At 38.7% G+C, this 21,386-nt stretch overlaps 4 protein-coding genes across 6 annotated transcripts; 2 read left to right on the top strand and 2 right to left on the bottom strand.

Annotated features, from left to right (window-relative positions):
- Window positions 1–69: 69 nt before the first annotated feature.
- On the bottom strand, window positions 70–2,601 carry LOC139104367 (serine/threonine-protein phosphatase 2A regulatory subunit B'' subunit gamma-like). Its single transcript, XM_070659796.1, has 7 exons — window positions 2,350–2,601; window positions 2,104–2,231; window positions 1,555–1,941; window positions 1,145–1,470; window positions 745–958; window positions 552–679; window positions 70–467 (listed from the first exon to the last, which is right to left on the bottom strand). The coding sequence occupies exons 1-7, from the start codon at window positions 2,393–2,395 to the stop codon at window positions 356–358; spliced, it is 1,341 nt and encodes a 446-aa protein (XP_070515897.1). The 5' UTR covers window positions 2,396–2,601; the 3' UTR covers window positions 70–355.
- A 385-nt stretch (window positions 2,602–2,986) lies between these two features.
- Window positions 2,987–5,289, top strand: Edem1 (ER degradation-enhancing alpha-mannosidase-like protein 2). Its single transcript, XM_070659791.1, has one exon. It carries the CDS (start codon window positions 2,987–2,989, stop codon window positions 5,069–5,071), a length of 2,085 nt encoding a protein of 694 aa, XP_070515892.1. The 3' UTR covers window positions 5,072–5,289.
- A 568-nt stretch (window positions 5,290–5,857) lies between these two features.
- LOC139104369 (DAZ-associated protein 2) lies at window positions 5,858–18,220 on the top strand. Of its 2 annotated transcripts, XM_070659806.1 has the most exons (5): window positions 5,858–6,022; window positions 15,393–15,461; window positions 15,701–15,804; window positions 15,907–16,053; window positions 16,246–18,220. In XM_070659806.1, exons 1-5 carry the CDS (start codon window positions 6,007–6,009, stop codon window positions 16,423–16,425), a joined length of 516 nt encoding a protein of 171 aa, XP_070515907.1. In that variant the 5' UTR covers window positions 5,858–6,006; the 3' UTR covers window positions 16,426–18,220. The 2 variants fall into 2 exon arrangements, with proteins under 2 accessions (XP_070515907.1, XP_070515908.1); XM_070659807.1 differs by lacking the exon at window positions 15,393–15,461.
- LOC139104364 (recQ-mediated genome instability protein 1) lies at window positions 16,339–21,330 on the bottom strand. Of its 2 annotated transcripts, none has more exons than XM_070659792.1 (10): window positions 21,115–21,330; window positions 20,727–20,870; window positions 20,434–20,640; window positions 20,190–20,347; window positions 19,805–20,101; window positions 19,427–19,639; window positions 19,213–19,354; window positions 18,870–19,121; window positions 18,677–18,772; window positions 16,339–18,616 (listed from the first exon to the last, which is right to left on the bottom strand). In XM_070659792.1, the coding sequence occupies exons 1-10, from the start codon at window positions 21,232–21,234 to the stop codon at window positions 18,476–18,478; spliced, it is 1,770 nt and encodes a 589-aa protein (XP_070515893.1). In that variant the 5' UTR covers window positions 21,235–21,330; the 3' UTR covers window positions 16,339–18,475. The 2 variants fall into 2 exon arrangements, with proteins under 2 accessions (XP_070515893.1, XP_070515894.1); XM_070659793.1 differs by having other exon boundaries at window positions 20,434–20,660; window positions 21,115–21,258.
- Between the last annotated feature and the right edge of the window lie 56 nt (window positions 21,331–21,386).

The raw sequence follows: 21,386 nt of genomic DNA, 5'->3' as shown, positions 1-21,386 counted from the left end.
GTGCGGCTCGACGTTTTGAAATCGCGCCGCGTGATTGGTCCACAGAATGAATCTTGCGTGAGACACAAATTTAAAAAATCAAACTTTTTCTCTTATTACAAATCGTAGAAGTAAAATTAATTAAGAGATATTAAAAGTAGAGTTATAGAATACGTTAATTCTAAAGTTGTACAATGCGACGGCCACGGCCGTTTCTGGCATGCAATATATATAAAAAAAAAAAAAACAATTTTTATTACTATAAAGTCATCACAATTCGAAGTATCAAACACATTAAGTGTCAATGTGCATCCAGTCGTGAGCTTTCTGTTCCGTTGGGACGCTTATCTCGTATCCTGGGATGAGAAGTGCTTCGTCATACGTGAGATGACTCATCCCCGGTATCGGCTGCCATGGCTTCACGATTTTCGTACGCCCAGAAACCATGGAACTCGATCAAGATACTGACCATCGTGTCGCCTTGCCCACTATTGCAATAAAAAGATTTCAATTAGCGAAATTGTAATTGCGAATATACAATGTAATATTAAAATGTATGATATTCTTTTTACCAAGACAGTAAATCCTGTAGAGTAATTCTGCACGGATCTGCTGGCTTCACCATATCGAATATCTCGTCTTTGACGTCCTCGAAACTAACGGGTTCTGACCCGTGCATTGTCATTTGCTCTTGTATAGCCTGCAAAGTAATATTTTTCGATTTAGACGCTGTTAAAGAAATTTTTACGAAGATAAAATACATACCCTGAAGAAATAATTTAAGGAAAAGGTATCCAAATAACCGCGATTGTTGATATCCAGAATTCGAAAGAGGTAATGAAGGCTTTGTGGTTCGTGCCGATTTTCTAATGCCAAAACGAAATCCAAGTAGGTTTTGTAGTCCATCTCACCCTCATAGGTGAGACATTCTTGAAATACTCTTTCGAGAAAAACGCCGGTTAAGGTACCAGTGCCATATCTATCGTCAGAACAATGTATTTAATTCAATGTAATTTTCAAATTCAAATTCAATTAATTATCATTAATTGAATTAATTAATTAATTATCTATTAATTAATTATTAATTAATTATCAATTAATAATTAAAATAAAATTCAATACAATTTATTAACGCTGTACGCGATAAAATTTTGCGATTTATTACCCAGCAAGTTCCTCCTTATTTAACATCCCATTGTGATCTCTGTCGAGATTGAGATACTGTCCATAGACTTTAAGTGCTGAAGGTGCAGAAAACCAATTTGCTTCCTGCAAATCTTTAGGCAAATCCTTGTCTCTAAGCTCTAAAAGATCATCCAAAAAGCTGCAGGCTAAAATGTCTTGAATACGAACTCTTCCAGTTCGCAATGGATCGAGAAAAAATAGAAATTTCCTAACAGCCGTGCACACGTAAAATGAATGAAAGGATTTTTCTAAGCCTTCGAGTTGCGGTAGCGTTGGTATTAGTTCTAAGATATAATTTTCTAAATCCTGTAAATTAATAAAAAAAATTAGACAAATTTTATTTTAAAAATATAGTAAAATATAAAAAAATTAAACGGGAATTTTACTCACCGATTCCCTGAGGTAACCCTGTCCCGTAATATCGTACAAAGAAAGCCCAATTCTGGTTTGATGCAACCAAACTTTACGCATGACGTAATTAAATAGTGCCATAATGCTAATTCTGCCGTGTGGATCTCCTTGCTGTAGCTTGGCAAAAACAACTGCAGTAAAATATGGACTACACTTTGTCCCTGCCAGCTTGCCCACTTTCTTAAAATCTTCATAATTAATTAACTGCTCATCCCCTGACAAAGGTGGACTGTGATGCTTGTCTAATAAAACCCACAGAGCTTTTAATTCGGTGTTGTCAAGCAATTGTCGCGATCGTCTTTGTAAGAATAAAGCTCGCGTTTCTTCCCTCAACTTCTGTGGTAGAATCTCATCTTCCTTGGGCAACTAAAATATATTGTTTTCAATTTATTATTGCAACTCTGCTTGATTTCAGTGTAAAACAATCAGCATGCTATAAAATGCGCGTCTATTGAGTCAAATTGCAACAATATTATAAAAAAAAAAAAAATTCTTTATTTAATAAAACAAATCAATAAAATGCAATACCTTGAAATAGAATTTAGGTATAACTTTATAAGTAGAATCGTTTTTTGCTTTTACACCCTTCCACTGCTGATAAATCTTCTGAAAGTACTCATCTTCTTTCTTTTCATCCTCTTCAGGATTGTGATTTGCTGTAATATAATATCTTTGTTTAATAAAATATGTACATGTAAAAATACTTTTATTTTTATCCAAAAGCTCATATTTGTAAAAAATAATGCTCTTATTAAAATAAGAGCATATACGTACATTTCTTTGCTGAAATACGGTTCCGTAGCAGCGCTTTTAGCTCCATATTCTTGCAAATTGCAATAATCTATGACGTATACGATTCCTTTGATCCCACGTGTTTGCACTTTTTTCGAATAAAAAGTACTTACATTCGTAGAGTTATCGCATACATCTTTACGTTAGATTAAGTGTTTTATTATTTTTGCGTCAAGTCCTTACAGCGTAGTGTACTTATTTAAAGTACTTTGCTCGTTGAGGTTACGTCACATCGATATCAGCTGCGGGCCGCGACTGGCTCGTTTCAAGCGTCGTGATATTCTCAGATCGTACATTCGTCTCTTTCTGGCTCCCAGAAACTAAGGACTGCAAACAACGCGGTATTAAAAATTCAATTTGCGAGCGATTCCACGGGCGTGTTGCATACTTACAGAGTCTCGGAGCGTGCCGATTACAGGTTAAGGTGACGTCGCGCGGGCCAACGCGATCAACGCGATGTTTACGGCAAGCGGCGGCAGGATTGTTTTGATTACGTGGCGCACGCGGAGCGCTCCAGCCTCACTTCGAAGGGCCGGTCGTACCGCGTAACAACGCGACGATGCACAGTGATGACGGATAAAGAGACAAGGAGTCGGTGACGGTAAAAAGTGCGAGAGCGATGATTCTTTTTCGAACGGGCTCGATCCTCGGCTTCCTCATCCTGGTCAGTGGATTCCGGGAGTACAATAAGCGAGACCTGATCGGATTGCGCGAGGAGGTACGGTCCATGTTCGATTACGCCTACTCCGGCTACCTGACGCACGCCTATCCGTATGACGAGCTGCGGTCACTCAGCTGCGACGGCTTCGACACGTGGGGCAGCTTCTCCCTGACCCTGATCGACGCCCTGGACACGCTCGCGGTCATGGGGAACCTGTCCGAGTTCCGCCGTGTCGCCGAGCTGATCAGCGCGCGGGTGAACTTCGAGGCCAACATCAACGTGTCGGTGTTCGAGACGAATATCCGGGTGGTTGGCGGCTTGCTGAGCGCCCACCTGCTGTCACGCAGAGCCGGCGTCAAGCTGGAACCTGGATGGCCCTGCAACGGCCCTTTGCTGCGCCTCGCCGAAGACATGGCGAAGAGACTGATCGCTGCGTTCGATACACCCACGGGGATGCCTTATGGTACGGTAAATCTAAAGTACGGCGTACCGGAAGGCGAGACGAGCATCACATGCACCGCCGGCATCGGCACCTTTCTGCTGGAGTTTGGTACTTTGTCGAGGTTAACCGGAGATCCATTGTACGAGGAAGTGGCCATGAACGCCATCAAGGCTTTGCATTACTACAAATCCAACATCGGCCTAGTTGGCAATCACATAGACGTCTTAACTGGCCACTGGACTGCTCAGGACTCGGGCATCGGCGCTGGAGTGGACTCTTATTTTGAATATTTAGCGAAGGGCACGCTGCTGTTTCAGGATCCCCTGCTGGCCTCGATATTTCAAGAGCACAAGCAAGCAATAGAAAAATATATTCGTCGAGAAGATTGGCATCTGTGGGTCTCCATGACGAAGGGCCAAGTGACTCTTCCTGTCTTTCAATCTCTGGACGCGTACTGGCCCGGCGTGCTGAGTCTCTTCGGCGAAATCGGAGACGCGATGAAGTCCATTCACAACTACCATCGCGTATGGAAGCAGTTCGGATTCACTCCGGAATTTTACAACATACCGCAGGCCGAAGCCGGAACCAACAGGGAAGGCTACCCGTTGAGGCCAGAGCTTATAGAATCTGTTATGTATCTTTACAGGGCGACGAGAGATCCGTATCTGATCCAAGTAGGAGTGGACATTTTGAGAAGCCTGCAGCACAGCGCGAAAACTGCTTGCGGCTATGCGACCATCAATGACGTCCGGGACCATCGCAAAGCGGACCGAATGGAATCGTTCTTCCTCGCGGAGACCACCAAGTACCTGTACCTTCTTTTCGACACAGATAATTTCATTCATAACACTGGTTCCAAAGGTGAAATAATCGACACCCAGTGGGGCCAGTGCGTGATAGATGCCGGTGGATATATTTTTAATACTGAGGCCCACCCGATTGATCCTGGTGCTTTGTATTGCTGTCGGCCAGCCCAGGAAATCTTTCCAGACAAGAGGCCGACCCTGAAGAGATTCCTACCGACTCAGGATAATGTGCCAGTGGACAACGCCCCGCCGTACGAGTTTTACCACGAGAAAAATGCCGCCAACAAGAATCCGGACGTCCTGCCAATTACAATAGCGAAGCTCTCGGATATCAGGCACTACTCCGCGAGCGAGAAGAAAGACGCCGTCAACGAGAACGTCTCGACATCGAACGCATCGTCTGCGAATCCAGCGGATTCAGCTGGGCAAGAAGACGCTACGACCGAAGAAGAAGTGGAGAAGTCGAACCAGAGCATACGATTACCAACGCAGGTCGTGTCTTCGTCAACGGTGTACAAGGCCGACGACAGTGACGATTCCAGCGACAGTTTTGAATCTACAATTATGTTGAACAGACAATACTCCAACCCTAGGATTGTAACGGAGGACGATGCACCATGTAACGTCACGCCAAGCCCTGCCAAGGCCAAATTCGAGCCGCAAATACTGCTGGAAAACATCAGACGCGGGAATCTTTATCCGACCAATATCACAGCGAGGCAGAACTACCAGATTTTGTCCTGTCAAGCTCAACCATTCCTACAACGAATGTCGATCATAGGAGAATTTTTTTAATCGAAAATAACGCTCTGAATAAGGACCGAAGTCGAGTATCTACGCGAATCTGTCGCGATGATTCTTAGAGTATTTTTGATTCGGATGTCTTTGTTAAGAGAAGATGAAAGAAATTCTACGCAGACTTTCGTGTCCTGCGTATACGTTGTACTTTTAGAATATATTCCTGTGATATAATTGTTGTATAGTTTCTAATAAATATAAAATATTGCAAAGTATATATTTTAATAGTTTATGCATCATATAAATTAACCTTACGTAATTAAAAAAAAAAATCTGACACATGTTTAAACTTCATCATTAATTTTTAATTAATTTTTTAAACAATATAATGTTATTTAAAAACTATTATATTTACAACTTGATAAATTCATTCGTTTTAATCGAATGTAAATCGACCTTATGAAAATTATAATTCATATCTTCATTTTTTTCTTTTTTTTAATTATTTATTTGTATAAAATTATTTAGTCATTTATTTTGCTCTTTTTTATGCAAGTTATTCTTTTGTATGATGTGCGCGTCGTTATTGGTCAGATTTACGAGCCAATAAACGAACAGCACGAGCGACGAAGCTGGAATTGATTTCATTTTCATCGTACATTTCGAGCTGGTTTGATTTCGGCGTGAAATAAAACGGAAATCGGTGAAAACTCACCTAGTCGCATTTAATACAGGGCGCATTCGTGAAAATAGATTGGTGTTTCCACCGATTTCCACCTTTACCCCACGCCGAGCCGAAGTCAGTTGAAAACGTACCGTGGAAACGGAACCTTCGGACGCATCGCAGGCACGCTCAATAAACGGCGCTAGTGTCTGTCAAGTGTCACAGCCGTTCTCGTCGGCCGACAGTGTTGTGAGACTCGAATTGGTGATTTAATTAGGAATAACGTACCTCTTTTTTTTAGTAAAAATTGTGAAAACTTTAAGCAATAATGACCGACAAGAAAGGTAACTATATGACGTAATTGCGCGTTAACACTTAGCTGCGTGTAACGTACACTACAGAGGAAGGGAAATATACATCACACCCACACAGGCATACGTGCAGACGCGCGGTCACATCCACACGCCCGCATCACACACACTTACACACGTACGCGACGCATTCGGCACGTACAGGCAAAGCTGTGCGCCCGCGCGCACACATATACGTAACACACGTACATACATACGCTCGCGAGATAAGCCGTACCTCACCACTTGTCACTTGGCGCGACGACCGGTCGTTGCCTGAAACGACGTTGTCGACGCGACTCCTGGTGTGGACGGCTACGGCGCGCATGGCGTCGCCCTTGCCCCTTTGCGCGTTGCCCTCCGGGCGCCGACACGGACCGCTCGAGTACCTGGCCCCGGGTTGACAGGACAAATCAATACCGCGCTTCGCGCTGGGAATACAAAATGGCCTCCGGAGAGTTGCTTCTCTTTCATACAAAAGGAGAGAGGGAGAGAAGGGAGAAAAAGGAGAGAGAAAATATTGAAGGGACGGCAGGAAAATCTCACGCATTTACGCCCTCGATCGTTTTTTTTCGCCAGCTCTTCTCGTAACACTTTTTTGTAAATCGGTTCGATCTTTACGGTTGCATCTCTCTCCGCGAAACTTTTGAGCTGTTTCTTTTTTTTTTATCTTTTTTTTTTTCTTCGTCCTCTTTTGTCTCGTCTTCTCACGTTTTTCGAATTTTTAGAGCTTTGCATACGCGCTCGTGAAATTTCTTGATTCGAGTGTGCCAGTGTTTCCGTCGAGCGTTTTACAGTTCTTAAAATTCGTTTTTCGTGGATAATTTCGTTGTGCACTGAAATTCTTGGAATCTCAGTTATTTACCGTCATTGATTCTCATAGCTTTACACATTTGTTTCAGGTATGTCACTTTCTTTTTTATCTTTTACATTTTATTTCTTAATTCTTGGACTCTTTGTTCTTTTATATTGCGGACACTTAAATTTTCTTTCCCAAAAGACTTGACTCAATGACCATGTATACATATAAGCTGAAGCTGAAATTAGATAATTATCTGGATTATTTAAAATATTTATTATCCAACCTAAGCTTAACTTTTTTAATTATAATTAAAATAGTTAAATAATTTAAATCTGCATATTTGAAAAATCAGATCATGTTTGCATTTCTACTGCAACTTATATACATTTATATATATTTATACAGTATAAATCGATGTATAATGTATGATGCATTAATCTAATAATGAGATTGCCAAATGTTGCATTGTTTTATTGATACATGGATATGCACAACACACACTCACGCTCACATATATATAAAAAATCAAAGTATTGTTTTTTAATTATTGAACAAAGATTCCAAGGATATAAATGGCATTAATTATAGCTTGCATTTTGGAAGATTGATAAATTTGAGCTCCGGAAGTCATGTTCTTGTATTACTCAGACGTATTTTTTCAGATGTAGAGGCCTGGTCACACAGACAAAAAAAGAAAAGTGAGAATGCGCATAACGCCGTGTATGAGGTGTATGACTATAGAGGACCCGTAGAACTTAAGAGTACCGTTGTCGAGAACGATCAGACGGATACTGGGTGACGAGGTGATCGTGTACACTTGAGCTGTCTGTTCGTTTGCTCAAGCCGTTCCAGAAGCTTTTTAGTACCTCCCGTACGACGGAGCGCGATCCGAGATACACCCCCCTCTGGAATAGCTTCGGCAAAGAGACTTGCTTTCTCACGTGAGCGCCGTAAGAACGGTACGGCCTCGGCAGTGCGGATACGTGTTTTGTTACCGAGTCTGGTCTATCCCCCAAAAGCAGGTGCTGCGCTCCTAGGGCGCAGCATCGCGAGGACATACATAGAGCTTAGCCTGTAAGTGGAGAGCTGACCTAACGCTCTCTTTATCATAATGATAATTATTGGTAATGTGAAGATAATGTTATATACTGCTACGAGTCTGCTACCGTTTATACCAATGGCGGTGTAGCAGCTGAGCGGAGGGATAGTGCCTACAGTTTGGCTGTCAATATGTTTGCAGCGGACCATTACAAAGACGATTTGATCCCAGTCAGTAGGTGGAGCTCTGGAGACCGGCGCAGCCTAAGCCACGTATCTAACCTCACCTTACTCTATATATTACCTTAACTCACTACGTGTTTATATACCAACATATATTACGTATACACACACATAAATATATATTATATATAAATATGTATACCACCTTGATTATGCCGAGGCTGACGCGAGAACACTGATTGCTTCTAGTTCCCGTTGCCGTACACTTCTTTTGCCTTGTAAGGATGAGATCATCTTCATGAGGACCAAGTGATACAGCGACGCTTTGTTTTCTCTTTTCGTGTATACTCCACGCGCGATTTGCGAAGAAGCTTTCTATTCCTTTTTTGAATCAAGATTACTTTTTTTTTTATTTTATTTTATTTATTTTTATTAATGAACAGAATCTTCTAACACGAGTTATTGTATCGAGAAGGAAAAAGTCTTTACAGGCCACCGAAAACTAATTGTAAAATTTCGAGGTTCTACCTAAGCTCTTGAATATCTTTAGAGGCAATCACTAGCCCCCTCGTCAGCCTCGGTCACATAAAGATATAGAACGCACCAGGTGTCTTCCGATTTAACGCAGAAAACGCCTCACGCTCTCGAATCGCGGATTACGTGACTTCCGGACGCGGCTACGACTCACGCTCTTAAATTCGTTCGTATCTCGAGAACGTAAGATAAAAATTTAATATTCACGATTGTGAAATTTGAATAACATGTTTTCTTTTTTCTTTACCAGGATTGTTAAATTAATTGGTCCAATTCGGTGACTGTCTTCTCAGTTTTATGCTGAGGAACACCGACGAGCGGATGAAGAACGCATTAAAAATTTATAACGAGAAACCGGATTTTCAAATCTTCCTTTTGGACGTCACGTAACGTGTTCACGCGGTTCGACCGGGGCGGTTTTGTAAATCGGAGGCGCAGGTCGCTAATATATCCAGATCAATATGGTCATAAGATATTGATATGGGTGTACCAATATTTCGTACTGGAATTTCGTGATACTGGCTGACTGCTTTATTCTTCTACTCTTGTTTTTTTTTCTTTTTTTTCCCCTTTCATTATTCTACGCCCGACATGCCCACACGCTGTCTACGCGATACTTTTTTGACATCACATCGTGGTCCATCGCTAAAAAACATATCGCAGCATTGTATAAATTCTTATTGCATTATAATCTATCAGATAAAGTTAAATTTTTACAAATTCGAAAAGCAAGTGTTTTTTTATATAAATTACACAAAGCTTGGTAAATTGTCTACGATTATTATTGACAAAATAATTACTTAACTTAAAGTGCGAGGTGCTGCGATAAATGTTAAATGTAAAAATTAATTAACGACCGTGTATGTGCCAAATGGAAAATAAAAGACGCGTGCGTGGCACGTCGGGCCCTACGGGTGTACACGAATGCTGTATCTAAGCTCGGCGTATATTTTTGATTGACGATACTTTTATTCTCTTAGAAAGATTTCCTAGCTCACTTTTAACAAATAGTGCATGCCGTTGCTTTGTGCCGCGCCACGAGTCTTCTCCGTGCGCTGTAAGACGAAGGGCCGAGCGAGAAAACTCGAGACAAAAGTGTTAAAAAATTCAGGATCTCTAAAGAGAGAGAAAACAAAAAAAATTAATAAAATAAAATGCGCGGGAAGATCGCTCGGCCACGTGGAGGACTCGTGTCGCTGGCTGCATGACTCGTAGACACGTGGTATAGATGTCAGATATAGATACATATCTTGACTCTCTTCTTTAATTATTTATAGCGTGAAAAACCTTAAATTGATTTTTTCGGTAGCTTGAACGTAGTTTGTTTTTTGACTTTGAACGTTGTAGCGAGAGAAGCGGTGAATCACGAAACGTAATCTCACGACCCGTCGTCGCGCTGCAAGCTCCGCGGTCCACGCGCAGCTCACTCCCAAGGACAAAGGAGAGAAAGTCCAAGGGAAAATGGGAGAGAGAAAGGGTGAAAGGGTGGGAGTGAGAGGGAAATAGATAACGCAGCTGTGCGACGTGGTAAAGTCCAAGTGAAATTGCGTTCCACCCTTTAGCATCCCTCAGTAGACCTCCGTTGCAAGTATTAAGCTTCGATTTTTCTACGAGTCGTTGAGTCTCGTATATCGCTCGCATGCTCAAAAAGAAAAATTTTTCTTCTTCGACGGTGGAGAGAGCCCGATCGCCCCGTGTCCTCAAGGGGATGAAAAAGATCGTAGGGAGAGAGAGGAAATCGTGGGAGGAGAGAGGCGATCGGGCCGCCTGCCGTCCGTTGTTTGTTTTTTATAATCGTGCATGTTTCTTTTTCTTTCGATATGCTGTTTTAATCGGTTTTTTTCACATTTCGCTTCTGGACATTGTTATCTCTCATTTACACGTTCGACTTCTTCCTCGAGGGTCAGCACCTCGTCGACGAGGGCGATTCTGGGAGGGAGTCGGGCCGTGGTCTTTGAATCGTATTGTTGTGTGATCACCGTAGTTCCGTAGATATATCTCGCCCTACCGGGAAGACTCGCTCGCGTTGCAGGGAGAAAATTTCCTTTTCCTCTTGTTTTTCTTTTTATCTTTTTTTTATTTAAAAAAAAAAAAAGAAAGAAGAAATCGTACTTTGCGTCACAACGGCGCTCGTGTTCACTTTCCTTTTTTCTTTTTTTTTTTTTTTTTCTCCCAGATTAATTTACTGGTCCCGATCGAGGCGAGGTCTTTTCCCGGCGTCGCGACTGCTGCATGCGCATGACCGACAGGATTTTGTAATCGTGTACACTGTTAATAGTGAGCTTAAGCGAAATAGCATTCGTTGATACGCTGATCAATATCGGACGAGAGCGTCTTCGCCGACGAAGATTTAACGGGGTTGTCAGCGGCGAAAGGAGTTCGAAAAATGAATAATGTTTTATATCTCCTGTCGTTATTCGCATTTGTTTCCTGGTCAGCTTCAATAAGCATTTTTATCCGTACCACTTTCTCTTGCTAATTTTCACTTTTAAACGGAGATCGTTTTTTTTTCTTTCTTTTTTTTTTTTTTAAAGAAGAGAAATATCTTCTTTTTTTTGTACGTGCATTATTGGACTTACAAGTGCTTGATGTCACAGATAAAAAATTTTTTACACGTTTACCTTGCTGAAATTGCGCGTATCTACATTTTTCACTCACGCTTGCGATGACTCCATTCGTCTCGAGGACGCGTCTTATCGTCCACAGAAGCATTTCGACAAATAGAACAAGAACGTAAAAAAGCTTTAGCTAATCTTTGCCGGTCGTTTAACGCGGCCTATAAAAAAAAAAAAAAAAAAAGAGGATAGTCGTAAAAGAACAGAATACGAATTGAATAATGTCGAACTGCTTATTGGGATCAACCGAAGAGGTGAAAGAGCGTGCGTGCGTGTGGCAGAGAGAAAGAAAAGAGAACGATAGACACTTTTACCATTAAGCCGTACTAGCATTAATATTACAATCGGTTGTGATTGATTCGATGATTGTTTGCACCGTGACACTAGACACTTAAATTGTTATTTCTCAAAGGTTGCACGAATGTGCGTGGACGAGCATCCGGAATACGCGGAGAGATTTTGAAACAAAGTACCGCTTCGGTCCAGGATGGTTTATCTTGAAACTTTTGTTCAAGTTGACGGAATGACAAGCTTCAGAAATTGACACAATGATCACGTTCTTTGATCTTGATGTGTTATAATTTTATTTTTGAATTTAATTTGTCAAACGAAATACGAGAACGTATCCCGAGAATTGTCCGAAGGTAAAATTACAATCTATAATGTTCTTCTAATTATTTGCGGTATTTATTTTTACCTTTTTTTTTTAATTTTTAGACAAAAGTTATTGCACCGTCCGCCGCGAATTCTCAAAGTTGCGTGGATGCTCGTCCCCGTTAATTCGATCAGTCTTTGATTATATCATGAACATTTTGGTATGGGCTGACATTTATGTTAGAGTACAACATGTCTATGCAGCACCAGCGCAATCGCGCGTACGACGTCCGGAGGACAGAAAATCCCTCTTTTTGTTCGCTTTTTTAAAGAAGCTTCCGATTACGGTCTTACAACTTAAATTTCATATTAGATCCGCTCGAAAAAGATTCGATTTTCCAAAGAAATTTTGACGAATATATCTTTCAAGCATATAATTTTTTTATTATTTAGAAAACCGTTCGAAAAACAAGATTCAGGAAAAAAAAATTTTTTGATTTCGTGATTCAAATTTATATATAATTATTCTTTTTATTTATTTTTTTTCTTTTGGCAAATATATTAAATATGCATATTTTTTCTCTCCCCAAGACGTCGCATCTCAACGTCGCGTTGAAGTATTCAGAAGGATAATTGGCCTCCCGATGGCGGCGGTGCGTGGAGCGCATGGCGCGGTTTAGATAATTAAAGGATTAGAGAAAGAATTGGGCGGCCGAACGTCTCGCGGCGTCGCGACGCGGCGGGAACGGCCGCCAACGTTACTTACTTATTATTACACACGATTCCGAGGAACTTTTAATCATGTTTAACCTTTATCTCTGGATATTTGCAGAAATTTGTGGTTTGCTGAGTCTTGTCACGACTTTTTGAATGTGTGGAGCCCGATATGCATACATAGTCCACCGCTATATATGCATATATAAATATTATATATATATATATATACATAATCATTGTACCACTATACTCATTGTATAAATTACACATTCACCGCCCAAAAGGAAAAAAAAAAAAAGAGAAAGAAAAAGATGTAAAGACTCGTCTTCTCGGCTCGATTTGAAATCGCATCTCATCATCGCTGACGATGACAAGGATTGCGATGACGAGGGAGAACGATGACATAATGATAACGATGACAATTATGATGATGTTAAGACGGACTGCCGTTTTCATGTCGCGAGTCCTTCGATTACTTGGGCTTGTTTTAACATCACTTTTTGGAGCAACCGTTATCCTTCTTACCTCCTAGCTTTATTTTAGCTCTGTTTTTTGTCGTTTTTCTGTTTTTTAAACACGGTCGAGCCTGTCGGGATTTATCGATTTGCATTTAGATTAATTTTTAACCCGTTACGTCCAACGACTGTGTTGTTGCTAATAAATCCGATGTGAGCATTAAAAGTACAATTGAAAAGTGGATTGGAATATAGCGGGTTAATCAGTTATTGATGAAATAAACCGGATAAATTATTAATGTTTTGGATAACTGCCAGACGCAATGAAACACGAGAACGCTGGAAAGTATAATGTTCAAACATATTTAAGAAAAAAAAAATTTTTTATCTTATTAATCTGATTTTAAAAGTTTCACGTTCTCGTGTACGTACTTATACGTATATATTTAAAAGATTGGCAAAAGCAATTTTAGGAGCGTCTGTTTCTTTTTTTCCACGACGTTAGTAATTTATCTTAAAGATTGCATATAGTTAACATTTGTGTTGATGCCTTATTTGCCTGGATCCCTCAGGCTCGACCTCTTAGACGAATGTATTTGGCTTCTATCTTGATTGCGTAACGCTATTTGCTTTGAGATCGGTTTCGTATTAAATCTTAGTTCTAGAAGTAAAGGTTGCTCAATGACGAATCATCGTTCGAGAATAATTAATTAAATTTATAGTAATCACAGATTAAAACTTTAAATAATGTGAAATCAGTATCTTAAAAAAGTATCCAAATTTATGCACAGATTTTAATAACTGTTTTACTCTACAAAAGATCAATTGCCGAATTATTCTCGAGTGCGATTCGTTTAACTCCTCGATCGTGGATCCATTTGTATTGGACGATCTATTAGCGATCTTGATGGATCCCCGAATGGGTATGGTCCAAGGTGATCAATCTCTCGAAAAGAAATAAGTGTCTTCAATTTTAACAAATGTACTTAACTCTATCTAAACATGTTGACTATACATTTAAATTTATCTTGATCAAATTTTGGTTGATAAAGATTTAATTCTTTTTTTTTTTTTTTTAATACTTTTAACATTACATTAATAAATATTTAACTGTCAATACACATTACACATTGCCAGCCAAATTTTTAAACAAGTTAACATCAGGACTTATTAATCAAAAATCAAATTGATCCAGTTTAAAATATCTTTTTAAATCACAGACTTGTCAAAGTGTTTTAATTGAAGTTTTTGTGAAAAAGAAAAAAAAGAAATTAAACTATATACAGTGTTATAGTTTTCCATCAATTTTTCTAAGTAAATGTAAAGCTAAGTCGATGAGTTTTCGGTATAAGACGAGTGATTGGTCATCTTGTAAATGTTTTTTTTTTTTTATTATTTTTGTTTATTTTTTTATTTTTTTTTTTTACAAAAAAGCCCGTCTGCGCCCCGGCAGTTAACGCCGGGCGGAATAAAGCTCAAGGAAGGCCCCGGGTGCGACAGGCGGGCGTGATATCTTCGGTTATTTCTTTTCACCATTATTTAGTGACTAACATTGTTTGAGCTTTGAATAGTATCTTGATCAAAACGGTGTATGTCATGTGTAAGATATACTTGGGTGTGGGAGTACCACTCTGGGGATCGGCAGCGCGTTTGGACAATCCTCCTCCGGTGTGATTAAATTATATTAATTATTAACTTGAAAGAAAGTGTACCTCGAACGACATCGTACTTAGGCTACTAATAACTTAAAATTGAAATTAATTTTCAATCATTATTAATTGTCTTTACCAACTATCTCGAGGTGACTTCTTTTTAATTGTAAAAAAATTATTTGCTAAGTTATATCGAGGGGAGAAAATTAACGTTGGATTATCCTGATTGTTTCGGTCTTTAAAAACTTGTTTTCTAATTTGAATTAGCTTAATTATAATTAATTATAGAGTATGAAGTACTGAAAAAAATGTAGGTGGATAAAAATTTAATGTTTATTAAAATTGTTTTAAATAGTTATAAATAACTGAAATGGAAGATAAAGGATACGAAAGTAGTATTAAAGATCGAGTCGAATTTGGCCGGATCGGTTCGAATAGTTTCAAGTCGAGTCGTTTATCTTTGGGAGACGGATTTAGGAGCGAGGCGGAGGAAAAGATCCAATCGCGCCCCCGATCTCGACGACGTGCTCTACGCGTGCTCGACGCGGACGGGGTTTCAAGATCTGCTAAAGATCATTTGCCGCGGATTCGATTGATCGGTGCCGCGTCGGGACGCGGACGGGGTGCGCCGGCACTCGTCCTTTCTGGCAGTGTGGTACCACGTACCATGTTGGCTTAGATCGAACACACACACACAGACACGGACACACACACACGCCATTCGCCACCTGCTAATTCAGTTGGAGCTGCATTACGCATTGCCTTATGTTACAGCGTATCCGGTGGCACCGCATCCACCGACTGGCTTTGTCCCCGCGCCAACGCAACCCCCGACTTACGGTGGTAAGACACATGACACTTATACTTTTGTTTCTCTTAAGCTGCCGCCAGACTATACGCTGCTAAGAAGATTTCACTTGTCTCAGTGTAGTAGTTTAATAAAAAAAAAAAAAAAAGAGAAAGAGGTTTTATTTCGCCAGGAAATATATCCTCTTTTTCTTTTGATATCTGCTTCGAATGTATGATTTATTATGTTTTACGCCCAGCCGTTGAATGATTCTAAAAAACTGTTTGGTCATTAGTTGCAGGCGCAGCCCCTTATGGAGTATTTCCCAATCAGCCTCAATTGTACGCGACACAAGGCCCACCGCCTCCGACGTACGATCAGACCCTTACGCATCCTATGGTGAGTATGGACCATTCGCAAGTATTTTAATTTTTTTGCTGGAGACATCCGGAGTAGGATGCCGAACCTAAATCTCATCAATGAATATCGATTCTCATTTAGATGTATCAACCAATGTATGGACAGGGTTATCCTTTGCAATACTATCCACCGGGATATCCTTTGCAATATTATCCACCGTTAGCTGCAACAACAGCGTATTATCCTGCTATGCAACCCGCTCCTGTAAGACCTACTATTATGGTACCTGTAAGTATCGATACATATATTTCTCTGATAAATCTCTGACCTAAAGTAGCCTTTCAACAAAACGTTTACGCCACGTAGATCCATATTTCTGAGATGCATCAACTATTTGCTTAAGACGTTGACAGTTAAAATATTACACACACGATTCCGTACATTGTATTTCAATGGTAACCATTCTTTTATGATTTGCAGAATGGTTTCGACGGTACCCGATTCGACGGTATCTCGCAGCCGGTATTACCACCTCCGCCACCCGGCGTGGCTGCGAATGCTGCACAGCTGGCCGCGATGGCTGGCCACAGTGTAGCCTTATCGCAAAAGAAGGGCTCGTTCCTAGGAGGAGGAACGGAGGGAGGTTATACCTTTTGGTAAACCACCAACCCACCTTTCGTAACACACTTACACGCAGAAAACATATACACTCCACACGTACATACCACATTAACTATCAGACGCGCCGTGTTGTCGAGATGACGAGATTGTCATAGATAAATTTCTGTTAGAACCGCTTTTCTCACCTCTGCCGGTGGCAGCTTCATCGATATCTATTAGTATATCGTGTGCGCGGACTGATCACACAATACATATACGCATCACACAGCAATATTAACACACATCTTATACAATATACACACACATACATAAAACGTACATTTTAACATGATACTAAGGCAGCAACCATGAGAGTTCCCACGCGATTCACATACGGCGATATTTGCGATCGGTAGAAGCGATCCATTGATCTCAAGGACACCGCCGCCGTCGTGGTGATCGATCTGCGCATCTCATGTACTGTTGAACTGCAGAAAATCGTCCCGGCCGAGGAAGACTCGGACACGACGCTCGTCGAACATCCGCGAAAGCTAATTCCTCGAAAGCTCATCATTCTGTTGGGGAAGTCGAGAGACGGTGAGAGCGCTACGCGAATTTTCAAAGATTTACGAGGATTCGTGATGATCTGCGAAAGCTCTGTGAAAGCCCGGAGATCCGAGATACCAAAAATCCATAATTACGAGTGGAGAACTTAATGAAACGCGAATTTGGGAATTTTGAATTTTCACTATCGAAATTCTTAAAATTCAAAAAGCTTTGAGACATAAAGTCATCGTATGTATGCAGTTTATTAATTATTGAATTAAAAATCTCAAAAGATTGCTATAAAATATTTTTTTTGAAAAGATTGACATTTCTAAAAATTTATGTATTCGAAGATTAAATAATCGTATTGATAAAAAATTCTAGAATTTAAAAGAACTACAATTTTTTTAAGAAAACGAAATAGGGACTTATCTATGATCTCGTCTTTTTTAGGATTCAAGGTATCTAGGATCTAAGTTTAGTGGCTTCTATTAGTTAAGGGTTACAGAGATCCGAAAATTTTAGTTGAATTTTTCTTAATTAATCATCGATCAAGCATTTCCCATGAAATAAAATATTAAGGATTATACATGTATAAGTTCGTCGAGGATCCCCATCTTCGGTTAACCGCGGACATAAGTGTTCACGGTGTCGACGAATCCGAAGGCTCGAAGTCAATGTGTTTCCCATGAAGAATAGTTATTGCGAGAATATTATTTTACGAAAGACAAATTAGTTAGATCAACGAAAGGCGGACTGTCGTCACTGTCAAGAAAACGACATTGTCGTTACGCTCATTGAAGCTGAAAAAAAAAGAAAAGAATAAAAAGAGAGTAGAAACCCAATACCGACGATTGTAGAAATTCACGAGACCTATTGCGTTGATATTTATATTTAAATTATTGTTATTTAAACGATTTATTTGCAGATTTTCCTTAGAGACAGAATCATCGGTGCGACGTGTGTTTCAACGATTTATTTTATATCTCGAGAGAGAGTGAGAACAAGTAAAGGGAATGAAAGAGAGAGAAATAGAGAAAGTGGAATGAGTTTTATATCACGGAAAAGCGTGCAATAAGCGTAAATTTATTGTAACAATAAAAAAACGATATTGAAACTGTGAACTTGTTATCACGTTGAATGAGTGTGAAAAACAGAGCGTGAAAGAATATGTACGTGCGTGTGAATGAATGAAAAACCAAGAATGTGAGAGAAAAAGTGTACGAGAAGGTAAACAATGAGTTGAGACAAAAATGTACTACTGCGCGATGATCAATTGTACCAGTTAATAAATGCTATGATCATGCAATTCGTTAATCGGAATTTGAACTCTTTTCGCGAGTAATAATTTTTTTTTTTTACGTGTACGAAACAATTTAACTTTGAATATATTAACTAAATTTTAGATAGAAATTCTCAAATAAAACACACAAGCAATATCGTACGTTTTTACTTGATATCAATTGTTAAATTGTTTTATTTATCAAAACTCGTATTTATAAACTTATAAGAAATATTCTATAAATTAGTACTTTACTTATCTCTGTAATTTATTGTAACCACTTCAAGCAGATGTTTTCATAAGATTTTTTTGTTCCGCAGTTAACTGTGAGATACCAACGACTTTGGGCATTTCATCCTTAACCAATTCCAGCTTCAATAATGCGTCTAAATTTTGAATTTCATGCTGAGCCTTGCGTAGACGCTGAAAAATTTGAATTTGAAGGTATCGTTTTTAGTGATTATAATATAATATTTAACTCACCATTCGTAGATCAATGTTTACTTCAGGATCCAGTTTAGCAAGTTTTTTTTTCAATGAAAATTCATTTACGGTGAATCCGAGAAATCCTTCCAGAATCTAAAAAAAAAAAAAATTACAGCAGTTATTAAAGATGACGATAGAATTCCTTAATGCTTCTGTTGAAACAAAAATCTAGTAGAAGAATCTCGTGTACTTTGGAATCGAAGCAAACTTCTACGCTTGAAGTATCATCTGCGATCAGTGCTGTTACTGACCAGCATTTACCCCGTTTCTTTAGTGCCGAATGGTTCTTTACTTGACCCCTCACTGTTTTGTAAGTTTTTTCCGTAATAGGCTCGCATAATACATCTCTTAGGGCACAGATTTTAGGAGCTGAAGGTGATTTGAAAAAGTTGGGAATAGTCATAGTCTTTGGCATTTGTTGCGGTACTTTCGGAGTTTTCGCCTGTAATAAAAAAAAAATTTAATTTTGATTAAAAAATAAAAAAAATTAGAAACTACTTATAATAAAGAATACTATATTACAAATGTTATACCGTTGATTTCTTCTTTTGTGTCGTTTTCGGAGATATGCAATTTCCAACGTCCCTCGGAACATTGCGGTTTGTCGATTTTAACATTGATGCTAATGGTGGACACATTTCGATTTTATTCTTTACAGGATTTACATCTTGCCGACTACGAAATTATACAAAGATAAATAATATATATGTAAAATGTACAGTAAAAAAGATTTACGAATAAAAAAACCTTGATAAATCATCTGTTTCAATGATTACGTCACATTCAATTAAATCAAAATCATCGTCGGGAAATTCCGAAGCGTTTTGATTAAAGACATTTCTAGATGATGGTAATTTGTGTGTGGAAGTTGAGGCTTCTTCGATTATCATTTTCTCTTTGACAGGTTTTTTATTCTCTATTTGTGGCGGTATTACTTCCGACGTTGAAGGGTCACTGGGCCTAAAATAATCGTTCAATATTAGATAACGATACAATATATTTTATTTTTATTAGGAAAATTATTAATTTTAAAGCAAATTTTTATATAGTTAAATACTGAATAATAACTTCAATTACATTCACATTAAACAGATGGTAAAGTTATATTTAGGATTTTATATTTACCAATTCTCGAAGGGTTCAAAATCAATATCTAACAATGTTTCTTCTATACTCTCATTCGATTCTTTCCTAACTGTTTGATTACGATCAGGCATACTTTCAAGGCGTTCTTGAACAGCAGTTTCACGGCTTTGTTGTTCAATTGCTGTTACTGCTTCTAAATCAACAGCGTCCTCAAAATCATCATCAAAAAAATTGTCGTTGTTATTAGGACTATATGTTGCCCTTTGAATATTTTGGGGATTCATATTTTTGAATGGTTCATTATCATTGTATGGATCGGGATTTTCTGGTTCTCCTCTAGACAATTAAATAAAGATTAAAAAAATAACTAAAGCTACAAAATGTTAATAACAATTCAAACTTGAAAAAAGTAGCTTGATCTTACAGAGCTCTTGCTAAAACATTTTCTAGCGCATTAGGCTTCAACAGAGATTCCACTTCTCCTCCAACCTCCTTGTATTTGTTATCTTCTAAGAGAATAATGCCGCGTCTACAGACGACTGGTCCGATTATCATCACCTTGTAGCCAGGGAGCAATGTATCCTGCAAAAAATTACAAAACATCGGTAAAATTTTTTTATTAATTTAAGCAAGTTATTTAAATTATATAACAATGAAAATAACCATACAGTTATTTTTTTGACAGGTGTATATTCTATTGCAGTAACATCCTGTACACCATCAGTAAGACAGAGCTGCATCATTCTTTTGCTCTTGGGTTGCCACTCAGCTTGCTTTTCTTCTCCTTCTGTTACCTCTAAGTTTTGAGTGTTTACTTTTCGAATTTCACTAAGCTGCTTGTATTTGGAGCTTGCTATATCATACATCTTGTCAACCTGTGCCCATATTGGATGATCTGCATATGTGATGTTTGGAGTTTTGAGATAAAAAATAGATTATAATAAATAAGCCCAACACTCACCTGAAGAACATAAGTGCCAGTTAATGTAATTCGCATTTGTTGCATCAAATTTTTTGGCAAACATCCATTTTCATTACTAATCTCTCTTAAGTCACTCAGCTGCCACTGGCTTTCCACAAAATTTAAAATATGCTTGTCTGTCATCTGCAATAACAAATACTGGATTAATTTAGAAAACAAGAAAATTCTTCTAGTATATCAGAATCTATAATTATATAAGTTACAAATAAGAATTAATCTTTTTACAACTGTATATATATTTAAATAAAACATTATTTAATAATTCAGAATTTCTTTTTCTCTCTTTCTCTCTCTCCTTCTCTTACTCCAAATTTATTTCCTCAATTTTTTTTATTTAAATTATTTCTATAAAATAATCACGACGTACCTCAGATGGATTTTTATCCTCAACAAAAAACTTGACGCAATCTTTTAGCCATGAATCATTCATCACATAAAACTTTGCGTTGAGCTTATTCTTTATACGTTTTAACAGGTTTTCATTCATTTTTATGTTCTTATTCTTTTACTTTCTTCATAATAAATAACAACAGTTACCCGCGCAACATTATATCTGTTTTTTACAAGTGAACTGTCTGAACTGGCTCCACTTAAATGCACTAACCTAGACTGGCTCAGCGATTATGTTTCTCTCTGGAA

This window comes from Cardiocondyla obscurior, linkage group LG07, assembly GCF_019399895.1.
Source record: "Cardiocondyla obscurior isolate alpha-2009 linkage group LG07, Cobs3.1, whole genome shotgun sequence".
Lineage (NCBI taxonomy): Eukaryota > Metazoa > Arthropoda > Insecta > Hymenoptera > Formicidae > Cardiocondyla > Cardiocondyla obscurior.
Note: the sequence above shows the minus strand (reverse complement) of the source record. Positions and strands in the feature narration are given on the sequence as shown.